Source organism: Equus caballus, chromosome 21, assembly GCF_041296265.1.
Source record: "Equus caballus isolate H_3958 breed thoroughbred chromosome 21, TB-T2T, whole genome shotgun sequence".
NCBI classification, from domain to species: domain Eukaryota; kingdom Metazoa; phylum Chordata; class Mammalia; order Perissodactyla; family Equidae; genus Equus; species Equus caballus.
Window position 1 is genome coordinate 28,183,839 of NC_091704.1, and position 19,266 is coordinate 28,203,104.

At 38.1% G+C, this 19,266-nt stretch overlaps 1 protein-coding gene and 1 long non-coding RNA gene across 24 annotated transcripts in view; one reads left to right on the forward strand and one right to left on the reverse strand.

The window, feature by feature from the left end:
• The window catches only part of PDE4D (phosphodiesterase 4D), a 1,371,041-nt gene that overhangs the window by 838,999 nt on the left and 512,776 nt on the right, over window positions 1-19,266 (forward strand). The window contains exon 1 of one of the 23 annotated variants that reach the window (XM_023625259.2): window positions 11,635-12,948. Within the exon in view, the coding sequence (XP_023481027.1) occupies window positions 12,902-12,948 (47 nt within the window). The 5' untranslated portion in view covers window positions 11,635-12,901. 23 annotated transcript variants of the gene reach the window in all.
• Window positions 10,938-11,642, reverse strand: LOC138919791 (uncharacterized). Its single transcript, XR_011430354.1, has 2 exons — window positions 11,504-11,642; window positions 10,938-11,233 (listed from the first exon to the last, which is right to left on the reverse strand). It is a non-coding gene; the product is annotated as an uncharacterized lncRNA (long non-coding RNA).

Below are 19,266 nucleotides of genomic sequence, written 5' to 3' on the forward strand. Positions count from 1 at the left end.
CTGGTACTTTACAAATTAGCTCATTATTCTGCTGTTCTTATGAATGTGTTAGTCTGCAAACATATCGTTGTCACAAATTAGTCATCTAGTGTTTCTCAGAAAGTGATTTAATATAAGCACACCCACATCATAATATAGAAAGTAAAATAAGTCCTTGCTTGATCCTCCAAATGGAATTCAGCATAAAGTATGATTCGATTTCCAAGGTTTTTTTTGGCATACACATCATCTCCTGATTTTCTAAGATTAGAATGTGATTGTTGCCCTGAATATTGACAATATCATGGACTATCAGAAACCTCTTTGGTTTCCCCATAAACTCCAAGAGAGACCCAAGCCTACTGATAAATGACGGATTTGCAAATTGAACATAACTTTTGTTTGTTTCTATTTACATTTGTTATTACAGGTGTCATCACAACTGTTGTTTCAATTCAATAATAGCAATTGCAATTTTGAGAATTAACTTAAACATCTGATTTTAAAGTGTTTTTTTTTTTTTTGTGGCAGATGAGCTTACCCACCAGCTATTTAGAAAGAAAAAAAAGATGAGAAAATGTAAGCTTCCCTCTGCTGTTTGACTTGATTAGCTATGAAGAAGTGGCCTTTTGGATTATAATAAATATTCCATGATGAACTGTCTCAGGGAAGACACCTATAGTACAGGTTTGGAGCTGCCAACTCAATGGCTTGATGTGAACAAATAAGGAAAATTTCCTGTCCTATACGATAGGGTTTCAAGGTGGAGTGTTCCAGGGATGGTTATGAAGAGGCTCAGGCATATCACCTGGGTTCTGCTTTATCATCTTAGCAAGTTGTCCTTTTGCTTAGACTGACTCCCCCCATTATCACAAGATAATGGCCCTAGCCAGGCTCAAAGCCCAAAGGAAGGAAATGAACCCTTTCTTCCTTGTGCTTCTTTTGATGAAACGCTTCTCCCAGATGTCATCTCAGCCGACTTCCCTTTATAGCCGTTTGGCTAGGTTTGGTCTTATGACATAAACCAATTCCTGGCCAGCAAATGGGATTAGACTGTTCAGGATTCCCTCTTGAGTTGGGCGTGGAGTCGCCTTCTCTGCTTCCAAAAGTAGATTCCTGCAAAAATAATTGGGTTTCCACCAGTATGGAAGAAGGCAAGGTGGATATTGAGTAGATTACAAGCAATGGTAAAGGAACTGTGATGTTAATCACATGGTAACAAATATTAAAAGTGGAGTTTCGGCAAAGGCAGGCAGACACAATGGAAGCTGCATCCCAAAGGGTAGTGCCAGTCCTACATTCCAGTTTTCAAAATAGGGGGCCAAGAATCAGTTTCATGGCTTTTGGGCCCCTCACATAGGTGCCTTTAATTCAGATTGAGTCGATAAAAGAGTTCAGAGAAGGAAAGGGAAGAGTAATTTATGAAAATGAGTTTTCGTTTTTGCTTTTTTTGTTTGTTAAGAAAGAGAGAACTGGGTATTACTGTGAGTCCTCCCCTCCCTCAAAGGGGGCCGCAGTCATCTCTTTCACATCAAGCCCAGAGAAAGAGCCTTCAGTGGCGGGAATTTTTCCCACGGACCAGATGTACACAACACTAGAGAGAGAACTGGCCTTGAGATATTTTATGTCCTTCCCAAGAGGACCATCTGGAAAAGGCACTTGGACTCCAACAGCAAGAGTTTGTAGGTTTGGACCACTGCAAAACCAGGGGCTTGGTGGGGGGCTGATTAACCAGCAGCGCTTTGGAAACAAAGCCCTGCCTGAGTCATAGGAGTTGCAGCCAGGGGGCCCAGCAGGGATGCTGCTGATGAACCCACAAATGTGCCCACAAAACAGAGAGGCAGCTTTCAACATCTGCCCGGTTCCCAGAGCAAGATGCCATCTTACGACAGTGCCAATTCAAGAAAAAAACCATCTTCTTCCTTTCATCACCTCTCTGCATGCTCTCCGACTCCAAAGTAGTCAGTACTGACAGCTGGTAAGTCAGGAGAGCAAGGAACGGGGAAGATAGACCCTACTCCCTGACCTACCCACTCACCCCAAAGCAGCTAGTCTTTTATGGGCCCAGCTGGGAGCGGGAAGAAGATGTGAGTTAACTCAAGTCTGGAGTTTTGGTTTAGAGTTTGGAATGGACATTGTAATTTCCGAATGGAATCTGAGTTGACGGTTTAAAGTGAATGCAAAGCTCTCTGTTGCCTAAGAGTGCTCCAAAAAGTCAGAAGACTTTCTCCGTAAATCAAACTTAAAAGAGTAGTGGGGAAACCAAAAGAAAGTGTGTTTTTCATACATATCACATGGCCTTATTTTCAGTGACCTTGTTACAATGTTGATATCCTTTAAAATATCTTGACCATACCACATCACATTTGTATCTCTTCTTGCGTGTTTCTCCTTTCTGTCTTCCTCTGATATTTGAGAGGAAAATTATTTACACCTTTCAGCAAATGTTCTGACCTTTAAAACACCTGTGCTCCAGTAGAAGGCTCTCAAAGTAGGTCTGTATTAAAGGTGTGGGAAGCAGTAAGTCATTCTGGAAAGGAAAGGAAATGGGAACTGTCTTTCGCCTTTCCTTGTCTTTCTTGACTCCTTCCTCCCTTCAGACTCCCTTGGATTTGAAGTTTAGGATTGTCACCTGCTCACTAGAGCTATAGTCTAGGAGGAGAAGCCACCAAGGATTCGGAGCTGCAACAGGTGCTTGATCATTCTCCTTCTCGAACAAAAATATTCAACCTCCCGACACACAGTGGCAGCCTCATCTCAAATGGCCTGTGTCTCTAATCCGTGAGGAGAGGGAGAAAGTTGAGGAGTTTATGTTTTCATTCACTTTGTTCCTGCTTCCAGCATAACTTCCATTCTTTAACAAGTGAAGCAGGAATTTCAAATATCAAGGAAGCTTGCCGAGGGTCTTGACAACAGAGGCTCAGGTGCTTATCTGTCCACTTCTGCTTTTTCCTTTTGCTCCAACCCCTGTTCCATCACCAATCTACAGGGGAAGAGTCAGTGAGAAAGGAAGAGAAATCCTAAAAGTAAATTTACTATTTGATCAAGTTTTCTACTTTATTTTGTGGAAAACTTTAAAGTTCTTGTGTGTCTTCATCCGTTTTACAAATCTTGGAACTAAGAACAATAGATGAAATCATGTTACATCTGCGTTGAATTCTTTCCCACTCATAACGTGCTACTAATGGAGAAAAGTATAAGCTTACATGGCGAGGCAATGGGATTTCATATTAATATTTTTCTGCCTCATTTGGTTTAGGAGATGTGTTGTTTCTGTTTTGCCCATTTGTATCTATTAAGTGATCTGTGTGGTCCATAGTGATGCTTTTCCGGGTGGGATGAGCCAATTGTAGAGAGGCAGGTGAGTTGATAGTTTCAAGCATTCAGCCCTGTGGATTCACCCCCAAGTCAGAACATTGAAAGCTGCAGAGCAGAGGGTATAAAATGCCAGGTGAAAGAGAAGGTATCTGTCCATAGTAGGCAACTGGGATTTCATAACTAGCCTTGAATTTATTTTGCACTCAAAAGCAAAGAACGTTTTACTTAATTATATCAAAATGACTTTAAAACTATTATTCTAAAATACTGACTTCTGGTTTTAATACATTTTAATATTTTAAGACTTTTAAATGATTATTTTAAAATAGACATATGAATGTCCTTTTTTCTCCCTAAAAAGCAATTATGCTTTTCAAGTACTAAATTCTCTTGCTCTATAAAGCCAATAAAAATTATGGCATTTTCCCCTTTCCTTAATCTCTCTCTTTCTCTGTCTCTGAGTTTTGCCTCCTTATTGGAAACAAATTAATATTCAGTGAAGAAAACGGTGAAGTTTGAGAAAAATAAGAAGCTAATATTTTGACTGGAAGTGTAATAGATGCCAGCCATAAAAAAGGAGTGCTGTCTCCAGAACCTCTGCATGTGGATGTAGATGTAGATGCTTAATTATTAGTTCCACTTTGCGTGTGTGTGTGTTTTAATTTAAGCCCCTTGACCAAGTAATCATTAATTCAATGTCAAGCTAATTCACTCTGGCTATTTAATATTACAATATAGTATTGATTTTAAATAGTTTTATTTTTGGAGGGAAGGAAACGATTTATGAGTAGCAAAATAAAATTTCTCATATAGTGACTTGTCTAGTCAAGATTTTGATTGCAAGGAAAAGAAACCAACTCGGACTAGCTTCTGTAAAAAAGGAGTGAATATAGTTACTGTAAAGATACAGCAGTTCACAGAAATAAAGTATATGGGCCTTGTTGGGTTGGTAAAACCCAAGAATCGAGGCAACTGCTTTTTGGGGTCGTGTAATCATCCATTTCTCTTTGTCTCTGTGTTTCCACTCTTTGCCTGCTTCTCCCTGTGTTTGCTCCTACTACATCTGTTTGCACTTGACCCAAAAGGGCAACTTCAGCCCCCAAGTCCGCGTGACATTTTGGTTCAAGCCCACCTTGAACTGATTAGAGTCTCTGTTTTACTTCTGACCGTTCACATTCCAAAGAAAGAACATGCATATTTGCTGCCCAGTGAAGGAATCAAGGGGCAGTGGATCAGGTTTCATAAGGGTAGTGGGTAGGGAAGGCGAGCTCTTTAGAAGGAGGTGTAGGCAGACGGAAAGCATCATGTTTGGTATAGTGCTTATTTCTTTAGGAGAATCATTGACTCAACAAATATTTCATTGAGCTCTTATGATGCACTGGACACTCTTCTAGGCTCTGGGGATACAGTAGGGACAAAACAATCCAAAAGATGCCAGTTCACCCCATGAAGTTGACATTCTAATGATAATCTTTAATTATCTATTTCAAAGATAACTGAAAAAAATGGAGTAACAGTCTCCATACAGTAAATACAAGATGTTGAAGTAATAATACGTCTGTATATGTAATATCTATATTGCAAATACATATATAATTTGTAAATATCATAGTCATGCTTGCTTTTAATTAATTCCGTTAACTGTCAATGGTGTGTGAGAATGCACGCGCATGTGTGTGTGTGTTAGAAGCAGTAACTGAGGTCTTTGGATTTTAAATGGCATCTGATCTGTAGTCTTTAATGCAGCCTCTTCTGACTTTCTATTAAAATAACTATGAAAACACACTCCCCCAAAATTACAATTATAAAAGCACTAAAAGCCAGGACTGACGATTCATTGCCAGAATATTAAAGAACCTATAAATTGGATTGAAAATATGAATAGTAGACGATGCATCCTATTCCATTCTAGGAGTAAACATAATTTCTTAGATTTACCTAGATGAGAAAATAGATACACTATACACTGTTACTATAGTAGATATATAACTACCCTAAGTTTTTTAAATGAAATATACAAGCAGATTCAAAGATGGATCAAAATTAAGGAGGTAGAAAATCTGTGTGATTGCAGATACTCACATATTTGAGCTGGAGTAAAATAAACACATACTGTTATCAAGATGTATGATAAGAGGTTTCATTTTGCAAGTAGACACAGCTTTAATGTTGATAGTTGCCCCAGCTACAGTGTTCATGTGGACATGGAAAAAGAATAAATCAGTTATTCATTTCTATTTTTAAGACTCGAGATTGATTTAGCTAATTATATTAGTGGAATGTTTGAACTCTTGAATATATATTTTGAATTTGTTCAGCTTTGAGGTTAGATTTCTCAAATCTATCACAGAGATTCTATCTGACAAATGTTAGAAAATTGGATCTGATATTTCAATACGTAGATATTAACTACAAATGACTATTCTTCCTTAGTAAATACTAAATATATTTTTCTCTTCATTCAGGTTTTAATTATGCATATAATACATGGAAACATTCTTATTGAGAATATTAATCAATTCAGAAATATGTAAAGTAAAATGTGAAAATCTTTTGTTAATCAGGCCCACTTTTACTTCCTTATCTCAGTGGCACTTTGTCCATAGTTTGGTGTATATCTTCCTGGTTCTTTTCCGCTCCATTGGTATAAATGTATATTTATATACATATGCATATTTAAATTGATGAATTCACATTGAAGATATTATTCTGCAAACCTGAGGGTGTTTTTCCCCTACCGGCCAATGTTTCAGATATTTTTCCAAGTCATTCTTAGGAATCTATAATATTCCATAAACATGGGTATATTTTGAAACTGGGCCTTAACTTATTGCATGAAAACTATTTTGACTCCTTTGAGTTTCTGAAACAAATATGATACAAAGCCTTTAGAAAAGTTTAAAGTAGAAATGAAATATAATTCCATTTCAGAAGTGGCTTCCAACATTACCTGATTGGTTTTTATTTTTTTCCAGTTCAATTTAAGTAAATTACAGACTAGGTGAAGAATCTATATTTTACTACATTTTCTAATGAGCAAATTTAAAGTAAATATGAACAACATTTAAAGAGCTCTCTTCACATTACAAAGTATTTTTCTATAATTTACCTCAGTAAGTTAAAAATTATAATCATCTATGAATTATGTTATTATTTCCTTGTTACAGATAAGGAAATTGAGTCTCACTGAGGTTTAGTGAGTTGTTCAAAATTACACAAAAAGTAAAAGGCAGAACCTGAAATTAAGGGCTCACATCTTGAGACTCCAAGACAGAATGCAAATTGGACTTTTTCGTCTTTGAAATTGCTGGGGCTTTTTCTCCACATTCCATTTTGAATAATAAATACTAAGTGCTTTCTTTGTATTGTAGCATTGGGTATTCTAGAACTTCTACTTCCAGAAATATTATGGAATTTTTGCAAGATTTTAAGTATCCCGATTATGAAATCTGTTTGGTGATAGGAGGATTTTTTCCTGTAAGTGCATTTATTTATCCCTTAAGTTGAGAAGATTTAAGCTTAGACTATATGATCCAAAACGACTTCTTATATTACTTAAATCATGAAGATTTTCAACAAAATATCTGTTGGCTGTGATCAAAATAGGTGTTTAATGAATTTCTTTTTTCGCTTTTCAATTGGTGGTTGTATCCTTGGTTATAAGAATATGTAGAAACATCAAACGCACTACCAGCTTGCTGAAACATGACACAGTTCCCTGACTCTTAGCGATTGAAACCATGGCTGCATGAAGAGCTCCTCTTATTTCAGTTTTAAATGTGCTGAACAGCATGCCTTCAGACTTTGCTAGAACTTGCCGTAAGTGGGAAGTCATCACTATCAACATGGTCATTACTTAACATTTACTGAGTGCCAACAACATTTTTGGTGTTAGAAATACACAGAGGAAGATGCTGTTCCTTTCTAGAAGGCTTGGTTTTTTTGTAAGTGTAGGAGAGAAGATTTGGTCTCGAATGTTCTTTTCCTACTGAGAGGTAGGGGTAAGGAATATGCAGTCATCTTGGGTCTCATTCTACATATTGAAATGCCATTCTCATCTGTTTATTAATTGATGATATATATGTATATAATACATAGAACGGAACTATGTATATTTATACATACGTACTCATGCATATGTAAAAAGTGCACAGAAATTTCTTTTTTTATTGGAAATTTTTTTTTTTAAAATCTCACCTTTTTGGCTTTAGGCCAAAAGTAATATTCCCCAAGACATCTAAGTGACTGTAGTTTGTATTTCTTAAGATATAACATACTTATACTACTAATATAGAGACTGTGCTAAAAAAATAAAGCATGCACAGGTATTTGTATATGTAAATATTTTTATACAAAACCAATATGTAGAATAGAGGAAGCAAATGTTATCCAGCCTCATGAAAGAATGGGACACTTTCCTAAAATATCTGAGCTGATAATTAATGTTCATAAAAGATTAATAGATCACCTTTTAGATCCTTGACATTTCATATCTAAATCTAGAGTAGTTTTAATTTTATTTTATCGAAGTTATTTAAGAGGCAATCATTGATATGAGCTATTGGTTTAGCAGAATGTGATGGTTACAGAAAGGTATACCTTAACACTTAAAATTAAAGTTAGATTCTGAAAGTGAAACTCTGGGAAGATCAATGAGGTAAGTCATTACACCCTCCATATCAGATAAGTGGCTATAGAGTTTAGGAAACACCCAAGTTCAGAGACTAGGGTGTGTCTATATTATGCTATGTTTGTATTAACATAAAAGTATAACTTACCCTTTGTAAGATACTCATTGAGAAGGAAGCATGTAAACTGAAGGGGTTTAAAGAGAATGGAGACTTGAAACTGACAATACAGAGAGAAGAATTTGCCTAGAAAGTATTAATTTTGTATTCCTACTGTTACGTTTTTGTAAATATTTTTTTAAGAACTAGACTCTCTTTTTCAAACCTAACCTTGAAATAAAACAGGTAAAAGCAGAGGCTCTGGTGAAACTGCCCAAGGTACCTGGCCTCCCTTTGCCCTGCAGTTGGCCTGAGACAACTTTGCAAACCACAGGGTTCCCAGGAACTCAGTTTGAAAACCATCACCCTTGCAAGCATAACCCCCTAGTCATGGCAGCAAAGGACTTTAATTTTAGAAAGAGGTCATGAGGACACTGGCTAGTTAGTCATTCTGCTCTGATTCTGAGGGCACTAAACAATCTTTCATGAAAATGTTGATTAGAGTATTCTGGTTTGCTCTGCGTTTGTAGTTGACATTTTATCAATAAATTAACATTCTGTTTTTTAGTTTTTCTTCCATCAGTCTCATATGAGGATGGCTAATGCAAGTCTATCCTTGAAAGACCAGTTACTCTTCTGCTTGCTATGGGATTAGATTTTAAAATAGAAACAAAACCCAGCTTTTGTGCCAGGAGAGCTGAGGCTGCAAACGTGGCGGCAGGGACCTTGCCGAGTCTGTGCCCATCCATAGTGCCTGCTAACAATTAGCACTCCGGTATTGATTGAAATGTTGGGGCTGGACTCAGCCATAAAAGTGATTTTTTATATTTACTCTTGATACTTCTTAGAAGTTCCATGACAGGGTGATTACCTTTTAGTAGAATAAAACAGCTTTGTATTACCCTGCTCTGTCAACTTTATTCATCTTTGAGAACTTATTTTTAAATTACAGACCTATTAGTTCTGCACAAATGTTGTTTCTTGAAGACCACACATTTGTAAAATCCTAAGTCTTGCTAAGTACGAGTTCGTAAAATAGTGGTCATAACTCTGAACACCCTGTTTCATATATACATGGAATAAAAATGCTGGAAATAAGCTATTTGTGTTCTCTAAGAAGGCCATTCTTTTATATATGTTGCCCTGAGTTTTCAAAACACTCAATTTAGGCTTGTTTATTAATATGTAGTCTTGGTTCCCTGAACTGTGAAATAAATTACGTTTTTTCCTTTGTTATCCCTCAAGCAGAAATTTGGCTTTTCTACCATTATCATAGCTTCTTAGTTGTGTGTCCTTTCATTCTAATTTGTCATACCTTATTCTAGACAGTGGCATATATAAAAATAGAAATAAAAAGCCACGAGAAGTTCACTTTAAAAATATTCAGTTGAAATCTCCTTTTGGTTTAAATGTATTTTAATTTTATGTCTCCTTTAGTACTCTGATGACTACATCATTTGTGTTTTTTATTTATAAAGTGCTTTGTTTATATCATTGCCCACAAATGGAACAGAGCTCAGAAGTATTGAACGTTGAACTGTGTGGTAACTGAAAAAGATTCAGAGATATTTTTGGTATCATATCACCCCTGGGTATCACTTCAGCATGTGAACAGACTAGAGTAGAATGGACTAAAAGAATTAAGAAATTTCAAATAAATGATACAAGGAAAAATAAATTTCTACATCACTGTTTTGATCCTCGTATTTGCTACTTCCCATGGAGACCTACTCTTTTACATAGTGTAGGGACCAATATTGGTTTTGAAAAAAGTTCATGTTCATCATCATATAATCATCATCTTCAAAGAACATTACCCTGCCAAATAATCTGAATTCTCTTACAGATCTACTGCTAACATGATGTGCGATGATGAACAAATATTATCCTTTTGGAGATTCATCTCCAAAATTGGCATAATAAATGTCATACGCTCCTCATGATTCTGTGAGGCTAAAATAATACCTTTAAAAATAATTTTTTTAGAAAGCATAACACTAATGCAAGATGGTATCATTCTTATTTTAGAGGCGCTATAATATAGTGGTAATGCACGCAGGCTCTGGAGCTAATTCAAAGCGTGACTTGCTTCAAAGCGTGACTCTTACTCGATGTTTGATCTTGGGCAAACTGCTCAACATCAGAGTGCCTCAGTTTCCTCATCTGTGGAACAGAGCTAGTAACAGTCCTTATCTAATAGTGTTGCTGTGAGGATTAAATGAGATAATAACACAAAGCACTTAACACATGGCCCGGGACATTGTAAGTGTTCCTTGCTCTTAAATAATAATATTTAAATATCTCATATAATATCAAATTTTGAATTACTCTGTGATGCTTGATTCAAAGCTTGTTAAAAACAATTTAGACTGGAGTTTTCTGGTTCAGATTACAAATGACCTTATGGAAGACACCACAGATGACCTTATTCCCTTTAGAAAAAGGAAGTCATGAGGACACTGCCTAGGCCTCAGGAAATCCCAGAATTCTTAAGTTCCTTTTAAGTTTTTAACCATCTTTCTGAACCTACAAGTTCAAGTCGCATTTAAAGGAACCACTCAGTTCTTCCTGCTCCCAGAAATACTTCTATTAGGATCATCATTTGATCAAAATGAAAACTCACCAAATCATGGCAGTTTTCATGATTAAATTTCTTTATGTCTGGTTTTGAATTTGTGGGAAATGCACCCCCTCCCATCTTTTCTGCTATGACAGGGCCTCACTAGGGAAATCCTAACTGAAGTGAATAGCATGATATATTAAATGTTGCCAGTATTCCATTTAATATTAAGCAATTGCATAACAGCCTTTTTAAATACCTAAGTTAAAAGTGATACATTAATATTGAGTACACTGCCACTGTAAAGTTCATTCTCCTACTGATTTCCAACAAACACCATTTAAGTGCCAACCTACTATTACAGGAGTTTACTATTTTATTCTTGCTCCAAAATGGCATCAACAGAGATGGGGTGCTTTCAGGGGATTGTGGAACAGAATTTTTTGCAACAAAGGGGTATGCTTGAGGAAATACAAAATATCCACCGTGGGCATGGCCGTGCTTGATCCGGCACTCCTCAGATCTCCACACCCCCTCATCAAACAAGCAGCTTTATGGCATGCGCAGTTGCACATGGGTATCACCGACTTCCGCAGAACTGCCTTCCACGGGATTTCCTGTGCAAAAATTACCGTCTGGTCATCTGTAACTGAATGGTTACAAATCAAGTTAGTCAGACATCCCCACCCCGATATTATTGTTTTCTTAAAAACACAGGAGTCGAAGTGACCAACCCTGTCGTTCGCAAATTCTCTCTGGACTTCTTTTATTCTCTTTCTTTTCATTGGGTAAGAAGGAAAATACAACACCTCCCCAACCCCCCACCCCCGTCCTGTCTATTTGTTCAGGATGTCATTGCCCTGGGAGGTTATTTGCAGGTTTCTTACTGCTTAGCTTGTCTTGCTTGGTAATTACTTACTGAGAGAAATCTGCTCTTTTAGGGCGAGCTGTTCCTTTAACCCCTTTGGCTCTCTCTTCCTTGGAGGCGAGCAAGCCCGTGCTGCAGTGTCTGGGAACCCACCTAGAGGGCCCCCTTGACGCCAGCACATCGCTGTCAGGCAGCAGTCTCCGCAGCCGAGCGGGCTGCTGCAGAGTTAATGTACAGTACCACGGAGCCTGCAAGTGTCCTGAGCTGCTCAGAGCCGCCGGGCGGCACAACCCGGGCAGACAAGGCGGCTGCGGCGATTCCAAAGCTTCTGCTGGAAATTCGGCGCTGGGGGACCCCAGCAGGAGCCTGTTGCCATTGTGTTTTAAAAGCATGCAAGGTCTGTATAGCTTGGGCATGAGAATCTTTCAGAAGATGTCAGAGCATCAGAGTAAATGACACCTATTGGGGGAATTGAATTTGGTTAAAAAGAGAGAGAGAGAGAGAAAAGAAAGACAGCCTGGAGAAGAAATTCTTAGACAACGTCTGACTTGCAGCTGTGAAATTCATTTTCTTTCCAAGGCAAAATATGAAAAGCCCGCACATGGTGTTGATAACAACAAATTAAAGGGGTTTCTGCAGTGGAAGGATCAATAGCTTAGTCATTTTACTTAAAGAGAGCAGACAGCCTTATTATGGGGTTAGGCAGCAGAAATGAATTTCCTCATGACAGAACCTTCTGAAGTCATGACGGTAGCTCATGGTAATCCCGTCCTGCAGAGCAGAAATTGCTCGTTGCCTTCCTACTTTGGCAGTTGAAAACCAGCAGTTCTGAGACTGGGGAAAGAAGTTGGCTTTGGTCATACGTGGTTTCGAGCCCCTCTGCCCAGGTCTTTGTCCGAGTCGTCACAGAAGGCAGCACTGCGTTAAAGTGACCACACATGAATATGTGCCTAAGAAAGAAGAAAAAGCAATATTCATTTCTAAAGGACAGCATGGCAAAGCAGCCTGAAGTTTTCCATTTCCCTTCTAACACTTCTTTAACAAGGATAACAAGAAACTGTCTTTTGACTCCTTTCTTCCCACATTCCAGAGTCCTTCTTGCGAGGATGCATTAATCTACACTCTAGGCGGCTGGATTTTACCAGAACAATATTTGCCACCACTTAGGATTAGCGATTGAACTGGTTATTTTAGTGTGTTGACTAACTAGTGGAACCTAGATGGATGGACTCCTACCTGCCGTGCTCTGCGATGTTTCTTTCTTCAAATCCTGGAAGGGCTTTCATGGTTGCTATTTGTTTTTGGGGGGGGATTTTTTTGGAATTCAATACTTGTTGCAATAATTGCCCATGATAGCTGCTCAAACAGGAGAGTTGGAATTCATCTCTGAAAATCACTACATGTAACGTATGAGACAAGGAAAATATTAATGACAGAAGATCTGCAAATATGATGCACGTGAATAATTTCCCCTTTAGAAGGCATTCCTGGATATGGTGAGTAATCAATGTCCCCTTCAGTTTGTAGAACTCAGAATTGTAGAATTCCACGGCAGGTGCCTGAGGAGGATGTATCTTGAGCAAGAATATTGGTATCAAGTAAGTATGAAAAGTAAAACATGCTTAAAACCAAATATTCTCTGAGAAAGTAATGGTTATGCAATAACAAATTACTTGCTCATGTAAAAGCATCTGAAAATAAGAAGTCAGCTATGAGGACATTTACATTTGCTAACATTTCGGAGAGAGAAAAACAAGACTAAACCAAAGCTCACAACAACTTTTAGAATGGCAACTATTTGACCAATAAACAAAAGAAAAAAGGGAGGTTTGGCATTTGTTTTTTGCTCTTTTGTTTTCTTTTATTTGAAAATTCACTGGGGAAGGGCACATGCAATTCTGATATCTAATATCAATTTGCCTGGCCTTCGGTCTTTGTGAATTTCCAAAAGAAGGGCAAGGGAAAGCTTAGAATGTTGACTCAATTTTAAGATGATACTAAGATGTGTTGGTGCCTCACTTTTACGGGATATTTTAACTATTCAAGAAATATTTCCACTAGAATGAACGAGTTTAATAGAATTCTAACACATGAATCCTGAAGTGCTCAGACTCTCATAGGACTTGCCGAGTTCCTTGACGTCTGCTCATGTATTAAGGTTCAATGCCCTGAATGAAGATCTCTGGACGTGTGACACTCTCTACCATTTCTTGTTAGAGTTTATGGCTCAATGTGTAGAAGAACTAATTGCTGAGGGTATTATGAGGGCAAAGCTCATGATTTCAAAATTGCTTGTTTTCACCACACTAGGGTGGACTGGATGCAGTCTCTGAGCAGAAACTTTGTGAATGCATGATAAAAGCACATTTTAAGGTTTTCTGGCTACTAACATGGTTTGTTTTGAACAAGGCAATGTGTCTGATTTTGAGTCTATTTCCCAAGTAAATTTTTTAGCTGGTATCAGGCTGTCATAGATATCAAAATACAGGTTTCTGAGTGTTTTCTTAGAGCTGCTTTTATGACAATGTCTCAAATAAACGCTTCCTAATATCTTAAGGCTCCACCAAAATGACCTGCTGGTTTGTTACAGACGTTTCAGCTTGTTAGCTGAAAATCAGTTGCAGAGAAGGGTCAGTGACATCCTTGGTCACTCTGGGCAGGTGCTCATTTTGTATCAATACCAGAAGCATTCAGTGTCCATGCTGTGGCGTACCTTCCTTCCCTGCTGCCCAGAGCCACCGTCCCCAGTCTCTAATGGGAGGGGGTCTGGGTGACATGCCTGTAAACCTCAGTGGCCCACTTCCAAGTGCATCACCAGAGTTCCCGACTCAGTGGGAGCTTTGTGCCATCGCCTAGCCTTGCTGTTGCTAATGGTGAGGGTCAGGCATCAGCAATAAGGTCATTGTCATGCTTACAGATACATTCACATAAACAGTCTTTAATCCTAAGATAAAAGGGTCCTGGAAACAGTCCCTGGCACATACTGGGCATTTGTCAAGCCTTTTATTTTTGTCTTCTGTTCTTTATGCCTTTCTTCAAGGTTAATTTTGTACCTATTAAGATTTGTTTAGGGGAAAAAAATTACCATTCTTGTTTCTATAAAGTGTACCTGGCTATAAAGCAACAGTTTTTATTCTGCCCAGGCCCTGCTGTTTGGGTTCATTTGTTTATGTTGCAATAGGTAGGATGCACGTGCTGTTTGAATGCCTAACATTGTGACCACCTTTTATTTTGTTGCATTTAGCCGGTCTCTACTTTTGACTGGAAAGAGATCAACTATTCAACTCTATAGTTTTGGAAAGAAAGCAAATGTGCTTATTCATGCTCCTCTAGCTCTGTAATATATATGTTTGAAAGCTGTTAGAGAAGTTGAGAGTCCTGGTGGTTTTCCTTTGTGCCTGAAGCAAGGTAACACTTCCTACATTGTCATTTCACGGCATGACGTGCCAGTTTGTTGTTGTTGTTGTGGCCAAATTGAGCCAATGTGGAGTGTGAGTGTTCTGTGTATCTGTTCTTGCCCGGGCCCTTTAGAAGGTTTCGTTAATAAGTTGTTGAATTCAAAGGAAGAAGGTGGTGGTTTTTTCCAGGTGACCCAATTAATGTTGTGTTTGGTTCTCAACTTCCCCAGTTGTTGTTTTTCTCTTGTTTACAACCTCACCTTTCAATACTGCGGTAAGAGATTCTCTGTGTTTGCTGACAGAAAACCTTTCCCTTTGTCCCACTGTAAGAGTCCCTATTGGATTAGATTCCATGCTTATGAATTATCATGCCAAGAAGAAAGGATTTGCCAAATTGTTCTCCTTTTCATTTCCAAAGACTCCCTTTCCTCATTCTCACATACAGGTCTTTTTTTCACAAAGGGGCAGATCAGAAGTTGGCAACAGATCCATGCCAGGGAATAATAAACATGTTAAAGGAGATGTGTGCTTTGGTTTCATGAGCTCTGGCTCATCTCTGTGAAGACTCTAAACCTTTTGGATAGGCAGGACACAGAGGTGCACACTGTTTTTCTCTTATGCTTTTTGAGGAGCATTTTTATAAATCAGAGGGGAGGGGAAATTTTATAAATCAGAAGGAGGGGAAATTGAGATCCAGGAGGTCTAGAGTAGTCTTTAAAAGTTTATCAGAAGTAGGAGCAGGCACAGTGGCATATTGGTTAAGTTTGTGCGCTCTGCTTCGGTGACCTTAGGTTCACAGGTTGTGATCCTGGGCACGGACCTACACACCACTCATCAAGCCATGCTGTGGCGGCATCCCACATACAAAATAGAGGAAGATTGGCACATGTGTTGTTAGCTCAGTGACAATCTTCTTCAAGCAAAAGAGGAAGATTGGCAGTGGATATTAGCTCAGGGCCGTTCTAGGTATAGAGTTCCCACTTGGACTCTCATCCTCCTGCCCTAGGGCTGGTGTGTTGATAATTGAGCAACAGTTTTACAAATTCATTGTTTATTGGTTACCAGTTAAAGTTAATAAGTGGTCTTATTACTTGTCTTAATAGAACACTACCCCTTGAGTGCTAAGAGAGTGGTATGAAGAGTATACTTTCCTTGTTTAAAGCTACATTAGAAATATTTGCTGGAGGATTTTATTGCAAAGGCTTCTTTCCATTACACTTTTCGACCTTTTTACTGCCAAGCCAAACAAAGATAAGAGTTTGCCTCACTAGGTAAATAAGTACTATATAGCTCTTCTTATTTTTTATTCTGACTAGTTGTGAGAATATAGTGGTAGCCTGGCAATTCCAGAATGGGTCTTCTTGCATGGCTGGAAGAAGGGAAATGCAAGTCAGCTTTCCAGGAATTTAAATTTCATGTAGTGGCAATTAAAAGTTCTCTTTAGAAGCCTCATGACATGAAATCATATGCAGGGGTCTAACAAGAATGACATAAAATATGTTTGACATAACCAGAATGTGCCTTAACATATGTTCATAGCTTTTTGCCTTACTTTAAAGATATGTAACAATTTTGTATAATCTGATTTATAAAAATGCTATAATTTCATGCCAGAAACACCAGAACCATGTTGAATGCAATTGAATTTTACATGTATAAAGTTTAGGAGGGCGTTTTCTTTAAATACCTTTACATCCTGTTTATGATGAACTCAAATGACTCAGAGAGAAGACAATGGGAAATAGTAGCCCATAGGCCCTGCGAGGGGAGGCGGTACAGTCCTACCATCAGTGTGCTCCTGAGGAAACCTGAGCGAAGATTTGGGACTAGTGATTGTAGATGGTGATTTAACGGTTTTACTTATTTGGTGGTTAAGGTTTAATTTTTTAAAGCCCGCATATCTAAATGCTTTTATCATACTCTCTTTGTGATGCTGAGAGGTGACTCCAATCAAGAGGCAAAATGTGGTGATTATGGCAGCTTGACTCAACGTTGGCGCTTCTTGTTCCTTTTGCTAGGCGCCACATCCTTTCCTTCGCCTTTCCCTTTCGAAGTTCCTAATAAAGTTTAATCTAGCAAGCCACAGTTTTGTTGTTGCCTCTATAGACCAAGAGTTCAACTTGTAGACTAACTCATTTTGTTTTGTTTTCTTTGGTCTAAATCCTTTATGGAATGAAGCAACATATAAATCAATATATCAATAATATCATATGCATATATGTATTAATATTTATATATATATTTTCAACAGCAAATCCAGTGAGTAAATAATCAGAGAAAGGCAAGATGGCCTGCTTCTTAGTGAAAGGACAGTTCTCTTACAGTCTGATCTTTTAAGGTTTTTCTTCTGTTCATATATTGAAACTATAGAAACGCAACCCAGAGTTGCATTTTCCAGAGTTTACGTTTTGGCCGATATAATAATCTCACTTGTTTTATGAGAATTTTGGTGGGTGGGAGAAACGTTGAGTTTGAGACTGTGTATGCATTGACAGTCAAAACTGTATTAAATCTCATGCAAGAAGATGGAGCTCTATTCATTTTAGTCAACCTAACATTCTGCCAGTGTCTGCTTGTCTTTTTATGACATTTCAGGTCATTGCTGACCTTGCTTCAGTGCCGTCTCTTCCTCTGAGTGACAAAACCACCCAGAAATTCTAGAGTACAAATACCAAACTCTCAGCTTGATTTCGAATTCTTGTTATGGCCCAATACAACTTATTTGTAAGGACTTATGGCCAACAAAGTGTGGATAGAGCTCATAATTATACACACTGATCTTGTTCACAAATTCCTGGGGCTCAGTAGTCAAGTCAGCCATTGTTTAAGCTGGAAGTTCGGATTTAGATATAACACAGCAAAGATTTTACTTCAGATGAGATATGGATCCCATTAAACATACAGTTTTTCTCTTGGCTTTCTGTTTTACTGTGTTTTATTGCCTCTAGCTATATTCTCCTTAGTTTTTGTTAGTAATACCTTGTAATTTAAAAAGTGAAAATAAAAATTCAAATTTTTGTTTTAATTTTTTAAAATTTGATTAAGGCATAGTATGACAGTTGCCGTCAGTAATATCAGTGTGCGCGCAACTTATGGACATTAAATATAATTTTTAGTCCCAGCAGACTTCTCCCTCTGGGTAAAATAATTTAAACTGCTAACAGGTTACATCTTCAGTGAGCCAAGTGGGTGGCCCAGGCCATGGAGGTTTTAGACAATCCCTACAAAAGGAAGAAAGGGAGAAAGTATTCTCTAGCGTATGAAAATGATTAGCTACAAATTTGGGATGTTTTGCTTCTATTAAATTCTTCACTTTCCGCCCCCTTGTTCCTGTATCCTCTTAGCTGACTATTACTTCCACTAATGCTGAGGGATCCAGGTTCAGAGAAAAACAGGCAAGTAAGGGAAAAAGGAAAATAGTTGAGAATTCTGAGAGGAAGAACCCAAGGAATGAACTTAACAATGTTTCCCACTTGCCTCAGGCTACAAGTTTCTTTCTTCCTTTTTTAAACAGTAACCACACTTCACCTCTTCCTCTCCTCCTTCCATTACACCCCACAAACATTAATGCTCATTAGTACCCTGTCTAGCTATGGCATCGTCCAACCTTTTTTACAGTAGCTCTAAAATGTCTCCAAGCTGTAAGTTTGCTGCTCTTACTACTTATCCCTCGATGTACTATGGGATGGTGTTTCCAGTTGTTAGAGAAGTGTTAGCCTATAAACATGCCCAAGACAATATATTTCAGCTAGATCATGTTGTGTAAAATTTGGGGATAAGTATTTGGTTGCAAGGATGGATAATTCAATTCTATATAGACAGGTAATTGGCTGGGGAAAAACAAAACAGAACAAAACCCTCCAGGTTTCTAACTTTAGCGCTGGCGTTAATGCTCTGTGTGACCTTGCGAAAGGTCTCCAAGCTCTTCACCACCTGTTGAAAATGATTGCAGCGGATATTTACCTGCTTCATGTTGAAGAGTAGACTGTTAAAGAAAATCTCATAGCACACTGGTATAATCTGTTTGATTGTTAAACAATGACGTTCTAAAACCTGGGGTGAATTTCTTATAATGTAGGTAACAAATATGACTATTGTATACTTCATGGAAGTGATCAACGCTGATTGTCCATGCCCCATTTTTCACGTAAAGTACATCATTTAATGGCCACAGTAGCTTTCAGAGGCGGGTCTTATTTGAATCCCTGTTTGCAGATGAGGAAAGTAATGCTCACAGAGGGTAAATAATTTGCTCAAGGTCTCACATCTATTACTTAGTGAAGCTGACCCGCTCAAAACCAGGTCAGGCCTGATTTTAAAGCCCAGTGTCTTTTTAGTTCTCTGTATTATTCTGTGACAGATGCCTTAACACTGTGTCCATGGACCTTCTGGAAAATATGTTAGCAGTAAGACCAG